At 37.4% G+C, this 9,365-nt stretch overlaps 1 protein-coding gene across 1 annotated transcript in view; it reads right to left on the bottom strand.

Moving 5' to 3' along the window:
* Window positions 1-672: 672 nt before the first annotated feature.
* The window catches only part of LOC126270310 (pescadillo homolog), a 48,205-nt gene continuing 39,512 nt past the window's right edge, over window positions 673-9,365 (bottom strand). The window contains exons 8-9 of the mRNA XM_049974061.1: window positions 1,432-1,625; window positions 673-1,348 (exon numbers count right to left, since the gene is read on the bottom strand). Coding sequence (XP_049830018.1) covers window positions 1,076-1,348; window positions 1,432-1,625 — 467 coding nt within the window. The 3' untranslated portion in view covers window positions 673-1,075. The remainder of the gene's footprint in view (window positions 1,349-1,431; window positions 1,626-9,365) is intronic.

The following is a 9,365-nucleotide window of genomic DNA, read 5'->3' as shown; positions in this document are numbered from 1 at the left end:
ACTAAATCCTTTTTATTTCTGTTTGTTTACCCCGTTCCTAAATTTTCTTCGGATTTCTGAGCGGCATGTTTGTTCACAACAATTAATTAAAACCTTTCATAAAACTAGAGCTATATACCTTCTCATGCTTGCATCCATATTCTATAATATTTTGCAATGGCCACCAAGTTTGAATTATGCCTTCCACCACACACACATATATGACAAATTTCTCAGTTTGTTACTAGGATTGTGATTATGCTTGAAATCTTACTAAGAAATTGTTGCTATTAACTGCAGTTCAGTTTTAAGAGACTACTCAGAGCTTGGTTTCTCATAAACATGTGTCCCGAAATATGTAAAGTCAGAGATGAAAGAGCAAATTAGTAAGTCAAACATGTTTGTAAACACTTTCTTCACAGTAGGGAAAAAAGCTAATAAATCTCACATGTCGAGAGACAAACACAAACAAAATTTCTATTTCTCTGACACAAATGGGATTTATTCCTTCTTTGTTCTCCAGAGACTGCAGGCAGACGGAGTGGAGGCACATGGTATGCACATATGTTTTTTAACAAGTAAACCATAAATAAACAGTAGCAGACATAATCAACTACTACACTATGCACCATCATAACTTTACTGGTTGCACATCATTTAATTGTGGTTAAGGTATGAATCAAAATAGATCTATCATTCTCAGAATAATTTATATTCTAGAAAGGCAACAAGCACTTCTGTTACAAAAGATGCTGACCACGATGAAAATGTCTTAGTCACAATCAATACGTACAATTATTTACAAAGTTAAGTATCAACAATTTTTAAAATTAATGATAAAAATAAATTCTTGAACTTGATTAGGTGAAACCAACAAATCAATTTGTTTCAAACACTGTACTTTTTCGTGGATTTTCATTTTCACTTTTATTAAAAGCCAGTGTCCTTTGACTTACAGACTGGTTTTAGTTCATAGTGTAAATTCATGTGACATTGCACCAATACTGTTGTTTGCCAAAATAAAAAATGAACTGGCCTATACTATATTGCTGTAAGAACCGTGGTGTACCTTTCATATTTGTTACAAACAATCACACTATGTTACAGATGTAGCAGCAGAGACTTGTGCCTCCCTTCGCTCTCGTTTGCGGTGTTGTTTTTCTTCTGCTTCTATCTGTTGCCGCTTTTTTCGCAACAGCCATACTTCTTTAGCCCTCTCAGTTCTGCCCTCCATCATACTACGGTATAGTTTACGATGCTTTTTTGCTATCATTTTCTCTCGCAATCTGTATTCTTGACGATCCTGCCGCACCTTCTCCATTGGATCTTCAAGAGAAACTGTGCCAGCAGTAACTGACATACGCTTGCGCTGAAATGAAACAAGTAGTATATAAATAACATTTTCACCAAAACACCAGACTACAGTTAGTTTTCCAAAGAATGTGTTCTTACTTTTTCTTCTCGTTGGCTTTCAATTCCTCCACTTGGAGTATCATCAGCTTTGTTGTCAGCTTCTGCTTCAGACTTATCTGCCTCAGATTTACCTTTCTTATGACTGCGCTTTTCTTTGGAGTTCTGTTTATTCTTATCAACGGCATCTTCATCACTTGCATTATCTTCGTCATCAGAACTGCTCTCTCCAGAATCTGCAATGTATTACACATGCTTAATTAGTTATATACAGATTTACAATGGTTACAGTTGTGTGAGATGTGTTAGATCAACAGCAATCTGAAAAAAAAAAAAATTTATGCATGCTCATCAATTACTGATGCTTAGTAAGAAACTTTTGATACTAATATTAGATATCAAATATACATAAAGTTATACAATTCTCTTGCCATACATCCACACACAATCCATTTATCTCTAGCAAAAACCTCTGTGTATTATTGAAGGCGTTATCAGTAAGAGACCATTTGAAACAGATGATACTGGTCTCAGGATTCTCAATGAATGTTTATAAATGCTTCTCTGCGTACTGTAATTACTCTAATCTTATCCTCATTACCTACCTGCATTACCTACGACATTGCCTATGTGATCATTCCATTTCATGTTCCTGCAATGTGTTATGCCCAGGTACCAGGTGTATTATGAATTGGCCGACTCCAACTGTTACTCACTGATATTATACTCATATGGTGTTACTTTTTTTTCATTTTGTGAAGAACACAATTTTGCATTTCTGAATATTTAAAGCAAGCTTTCAGTCACTGCACCATTCTGAAATCTTATTAAGAAATAACTGAATATTTACGCAGCTTTTATTGTTCGGTAGTTCATTACAGATAACTGCATATCTGCAAAATGTCTTAGGTTATTATTAATATTGTCTGCAATGTCAATAATGTACATAGTGAACTGTCATTATCCACTTGCATTGGAAATTAATTACTGAGATAAAATTGTAGGATCCAAATAGAGTACCCAAGTAGAGTTTCCTGATCATTTTTCCAATCAGAATCCTTCAAAAAATTTGCATGATATCTTCACAGAGTATTAACTGCTTTCTGTTGTCTATCAGAAAAGACTCCATATGCCTAATGACAGTTCGGAACTTCCCAATGGGGATCTATGTACAGTTACAATTCGGAGTGAACTCTTTTTCAGTATTAATTCAGAAGCACACACTGCTGTGCGCTGCTCACTACAAAATCTACTTGTTTCAATGTTTCTGAATTTCTGTTATATCTTAATATATGCAACAGCTCTTCTTTCCCTCATATTAGTTCTACATGAGTATGATGTTAAGAGTGTAATGCTTCACATTTAACTTCTCAAGCAATGTGGTGCTCAGATAGGCACAGGATGTCTATCTTTTCAGAGCTCTCTAAATTCTCCAGACATGCTTGTCTACCTCATTACTCAGTCCTCTAATATTCTTATGAAATTAGCTAACCTTACTTTGCTGTGCATTCTTACACATATTATGGGGCTCTTCTGATGTTAACTTCTTTCACAACAGGGTGCATGATGCCAATTTAATGAAAGGTACCCCTCCAATACCAATAACCACAGGGATCTTGCTTTATATGACACAGACCATCTGTTCATTTTTTTGTAAGAGGCTTAGTCAACCTTTCTTTCATCCTCCTATTCAGGCGTAGGCCTGTCTAGTAGCAACATGTACTGAATTCACATGACATTTCATTTCAGTCAGCAGCAGGCTGCTGAACTCTGTGCTCACATGGCTGACAGGACTGTTAACCCAAGGCTGGTCATGGCGCTGCATGACCTCCACAAACCTTGTATATGAAGCTGCTACTCCTATTCCACCAAGGACACACTTAATTTCTATCTTCAGCCAGGCTCTTTCCTGCTCCACCTACTGTGATCACCTGCGCCTCTTTATCAAAACTGTTACACAAATTTCCTATGTCCTCAGTCACCTTGGTAAGGATAGGCATTTTGCTTCACAACTTGTGACCTGGTACCCTGTTCCTAATTTGTTCTGTACCAACCAGCCTACACCGCTGCCATGGCTACTATCCAGCAGCACAACTATTTCCTTCATATCTTTTTACCAACCTACAATTAGCTAGAAGTCTGATGCATTCTATGTGACCTACAGTTGGATGAGGCTTACAAAATAAATTGACTCACTGTCAAAATTGTAGATAAAACTAACCAAAAAATGAGATCCTAGAAACTCTGAGAGATTGAAATAGCTTTCTTTTTCCTGTGTCTTTGTCCTGAATCAATGCAGAGTCAGAATAGCATGGTTAATTTTAAAGGTGGCCAGACGCCCTTCCTGTGCCACCACGTTGTTTCTGTGGATAGAATGTGCATGCACCAACACTCTGCATGAAGTGTTATTCATGACGAGAGGGAAAGTTTTCTAAATGTCTGTGAATCATGTAACTGAGGCGGCACTAGTAAACCAGCCTGGTATTCACATAGTGATGCAGAAAACCACCTAAAAATCATATCCAGACCGGCCAGAACACCGACCCCTTCATTAATCCGGCGGGTAGATTCAATCGGGGGCGGGGCTGGTGCATCTCCCTGTCCCAGAAGCAGCACCTAACACACATGACTATCTGGGAAGATAATAAAGCACATTTAAATGAACTGCCAAGTTCTGGATGGAAAAAATATTATGATCAAATAAAATGTGTACACTTGTACACCACAAGCACAACGATTTAGGTGGTTGGGTTGGGGTGTGGGGTGGGGTGGGGTGGGGTGGGGTGGGGGGTGGGGGGTGGGTGGGTTGAGGAGGGAGTCCTACTGCAGGAGTAGGTTCCCGTAAGTAAAGAGGACTGTCGTCTATTCTCAGATGTGGACCACACCCTGCCTATCTAACCCATGTTAATTTAGGCAAGTATTTGACCCATTAAAAAAAAAAAACCTATTTGATGCAGAACCTTAATATTTTTACTGTGTTACATGATGCTAATAGAGTTAACTGTCCTAAAATCTACTTTATCCGTTTTATAGTTTTTAAGAAACACATTTTTAAATTTCTTAACAAAAAATATTAAGTTTTTTCTGCAGAAAATATTTTTTTGTGAACTTCCTAATGGGGGAATATTAATGAATGTAGTACCAAAGGTGGCTTTTTATGTTATGCAGAGTCTCTGAAAATATTATTCATTTATCTATGATAGTTTCTGATATAATGGGCGCATGTACTGAAAATTTTAGTTTGTGGGAAATTGACTTTAAAGAAAAAACTTTTGAAATTTGTTTCTTACAGTTAATTAAAACTGTCCTGCTGCAAATGATGGCCCTTCTTTGGCCTCTAGCAGATCTTCCAGCTTCTCTTTCATCTTCCTGGATGTTTGTCTTGCTTTCTTGGCCATATTTGATGCAGACCTGTCTGCATCAGCTATCCTCATTTATCGCAATGTTGCAGCCCAATGATCATATTTTCACCAGGATTAACTCCCAGCTTTTTCAGTACCCAGCACTTTTCAATATTACCACAATTGAATGTAATAACAGCATCATGAACTAGTTTCATTGTATGTATGCCTACAAATACAGTTTTAGGAAGGCAGTTCCAAATTATGCTGTTGAAACATTGATTTGGGTTCTGTGTCTGCCCATGCAGACATTTTCTTAGGAGCTCAGGATGAGCCAAGTCCCTGAAAATAGGTTTAATTGTTGTAATAACAGCAGCAGGAAGATAATGCTGGCGAGAATAAGATTCTCCAGTTGCCTGAGCCCTATTGTATTTGCACCACGAATTTTCTCTTGATGGACACACCATGACATGGCTTATCATCAGTAGAGGACTTATGGAAGAATATGCTCCAAACATCTCTCTTCATTGCCTCCAGATTTTCATTATTTCTCCTAATTGCCTGCCCATAGTATACCTGCAAGTTTCCTATTTCAGTATCAGTTAACTGACCCTGTCCGTTCAACAATTTTCCATCTTCTAATTTTTTACCTCTCATATTAACAGTTAGTTTTCTCAGCCTTGTTCCCAAACATTTTTGAACATGGCCTACACATTCTATTTTGCTAATAATGGCATCTCCAAATGGCTTAGAGTTCACCACATTGTTATATGCCTTACTGTCACCATCACCCAAATATTTGGTGTACCGTGCGCCTCTTGTTTCTAAAGAGGGATGAAGAGAATGCATATGAAGAGAAATCTTATTATATGTGGAGACTTCAACATTGACATGGGAAAAGACACAAAAATAAGACAGGATTTTGAAGAATTGTTAATACAGCATAACATGAAAGTGACAATAACTGCACCAACAAGAGTGACTTCACAAAGTGAGACAGTTATTGACAACATAATTACTAATATGTGTAACTATGAGTCACATGTAGTTCAGACAGAAATATCTGATCATCATGGACAACTAATCAGCTTTTGCAGAAGTAATGACACAGTATCAGAACCAAAACAAACAACCAAAGAAATTAGGATCATAAGTGAACAAAATATCAACATCTTTAGAACAATGTTAAGTAAGGAAACCTGGAATGAAACCCTACAGGCACAGAGTGTAAATGAAAAATATGATGCATTTATTTCAACAATTAAGTGCCATTTTAATGTAGTATTTCCCAAAGTAAAGAGACAAGAAAGGCAGCAAGATCAAACACAGTGGATTACCAGGGAAATACTAGAACAGCGAAGGGAGCTTCAGGATGTGAGACGAATGGGCGAAGCTGAAAACTATAAAACGATAAAAAAGAAGTATAGAAAAACAATAAGAGAAGCCAAAGCAAGAGCAATTGACATCACTATAGCGAACTCAAAAAACAAGGCAAAGGCAGCTTGTAATGCAATCAATGTTGAAAGAAAGGAAAAAGATGGGCCAAACAAAGAAGAAGGTATTAGGTCAATTAAAATAGACAACACAGTGGACATAGATGGTATGGAAATAGCAAACATACTGAATAATAACTATATCAGTGTAGTAGAAAACTTACAATTGGAAAGAAATAATCAAAAAGAGAAGGGTATTAAGGTACCAAAAAGATCATGCAGTACTATGTTCTTAAGACCAGTCACGGAAGACGAATTGCGGAAAACTATACAGAAACTGAAGTCCAAGAAATCAGCTGGTGATGATGAAATATCAAATCATCTAATAAAGCTGGTATGTGGGGAGATAATAACACCACTGCTGAATATAGCAAACTGTTCTTTCAAGGATGCAATTTTTCCAGAAAAACTGAAGATAACGAAGGTAGTGCCAGTATACAAGAAAGGGTGTAAGGATGATCCCAACAACTACAGACCAGTTTCACTGATATCAGGTTTCTCAAAAATCCTAGAAATGCTTATGTATACCAGATTAGTTAACTATTTGGACAAACATGACATTCTCATACCCTCACAACATGGTTTCAGAAAGGGTAAATCTACAGAATCAGCAATTGCCAGTCTAACAGAATACATTTTAAAGTCCTTAGATGAGAAAAAGGTTGTCTCTGCGATGTTTCTGGATCTTTCAAAGGCATTTGACACCATTGACCATGAAATGCTGATACAAAAAATTAAGCAACTATGGCATTTGGGGGCAACCAGGTGAATGGATAAAATCATACTTGTGCAACCGCAAGCAGTATGTATCATTAGGAAATTCGTACCAATCAGAAACAAAATCCATCAAATATGGAGTGCCACAGGGTTCAGTAATGGGGCCATTGTTATTTAATGTGTTTGTTAATGATATAGGTGTCGAGGAGAAAGAAAAGAAAATATTGTATGCTGATGACATGACAATACTAAATAGTGACCAAAACATGGAACAGCTTGAGAGAAAAGCATACATATCTGCAAATGTCACAGCTCAATGGCTGTTAGAAAATGAACTGGTTATAAATCTAAAAAAGACTCTGTATGCAGTGTTTGAAAACAAGGAAAATGCTGTAGACATGGATTTAGAGGTTGATGGAACAAGGATGGAGAAGTAGAATCTGCTAGATTCTTAAGTATTCCTGTGGATAATGAACTGAAATGGAAAAAACATATTAATAATGTCTGGAAGAAACTGAGCTCTGTCATATTCTTAATGATGCAGCTATCACAGTATTCAGACAAGAACCTTCTGTGTACAGTGTATCATGGACTTTTCGAACCATACTTACAGTGTGGAGTGACTGTGGGGGGAAACTCAAACAAACAAGAGACAAAACGAGTGTTCACATTACAAAAAAAGCAATTAGGACCATTTTAAGAAGAAAGACCTCTGAAACGTGCAGAAACTGTTTCAAGAATTTAGGTATCTTAAAGTTTTCATCGTTGTATATATACAAAACAATAATGTACATCACAAAAGGTAGCGAGGACCGGATTACAAATGCTAGTGTACACACCCACAATACAAGAAGGAAGAATGAAGTACGGAGCATACCCCACCGAATGGCAATGCTAGAAAAAGGACCCCAGTACTCTGGTATCAGACTACTAAGAAGTCTGCCCAAAAATCTGCAAGATAGTGTACTTCACAATGACTTTCCAAAGAATCTTAAAGAATATCTCATTGAAAAAGAGTTTTACAGTGTTGCAGAATACTTACGCCATTAAATTTGTATATATTCTTACAAGGTGTAGAAAAATAAGTGATAAAGAATGTTAATATTTTGACATGTCCTATATTACACATACATTTACTGTACACAGTGTAATCTTACAGGATCAAATAAAAAATTCAATTCAATTCAACTTCCAAACCACCACTTGTTCCTCTAAAATTAGCCACACAGTTGTGTTCTCTATGTTCACTGACTTTACAACATTTGCAATATTTAGACGTTATCTCCACATCTAACACTTTACCGGTGTCTACACTCATGGCAGTTACTACTCCATTCAGAGAAGTATGTCCTCTTTTCTGCCAACTTCCATCAAGTGCAATATCCGAACATTCATCATCTTCTTCCAATGCTTCCATAGCACACAGTTTCATGCTTGCCTCACTGACCTCACACTCAACTTTCTCTAATATTGCAGTCAGTTTTTCAAAATGTTCTCCCTGCAGCTATGCCCTTGCCAATGCATCGTAAGGCATAAACTAATCTAGTATTGATTTCATAAGGGGCACTTGCATCTGGTTTTGAAGAACTCAAATGAAATCACAGCTGAGCATTTAGTGCAAATTAAGTCCAAAGCAACTGCTAGGCCTTTTCTCCCACTGGCACTCTCACAAATTTTCACACTCTGTGACTCACCACACTGTCTACATTGCATAAATTTAGAAATTACATCTGATTATATTCTCAAATTTATAATAATGTTACTGCACTCCTTTTCACTTACAGTAAATCCTTTGTAACCCTCTTGAAATGGTGACAGCTTCTTTGATGATGCACTTGTTGAAGAATTACAATTAGAAACATCGTTGCCAGGTGAGATAACCTCTTGTACAGAAAGCTTTCTAAACTTGTTTCCTCTAAATTGCCATTTCTTGAAAATGCCTTTACATTTCATCGTCTTCAATAAACACAACAAAACACACGTACACAAGCACTGCAAACGTAAGTATAACAACTACTCGCAATCACACCTGAACAAAACTAACCGCGTGTTTGAAAGCATGTTGTTTACAGACAGCAGAAACAAACGTGTGGTGTCACCGCCTGACACCACACTTGCTAGGTGGTAGCCTTTAAATTGGCCTCGGTCCAGTAGTATACGTCGGAGCCGCGTGTCGCTACTATCAGTGATTGCAGACCGAGCGCCGCAACATGGCAGGTCTAGAGAGACTTCCTAGCACTCGCCCAGTTGTACAGCCGACTTTGCTAGCGATGGTTCACTGACTAAATACGCTCTCATTTTCCAAGACGATAGTTAGCATGGCCTTCAGCTATGTTATTTGCTACGACCTAGCAAGGCGCCATTATCAGTTACTATTGATATTGTGAATCATGTACCGTCATGAGCGACGTTCATCATTAGTGGA

Source organism: Schistocerca gregaria, chromosome 1 (assembly GCF_023897955.1).
Source record: "Schistocerca gregaria isolate iqSchGreg1 chromosome 1, iqSchGreg1.2, whole genome shotgun sequence".
Taxonomy (NCBI): Eukaryota; Metazoa; Arthropoda; class Insecta; order Orthoptera; family Acrididae; genus Schistocerca; species Schistocerca gregaria.
This window is presented reverse-complemented; position numbering and strand designations above follow the sequence as displayed.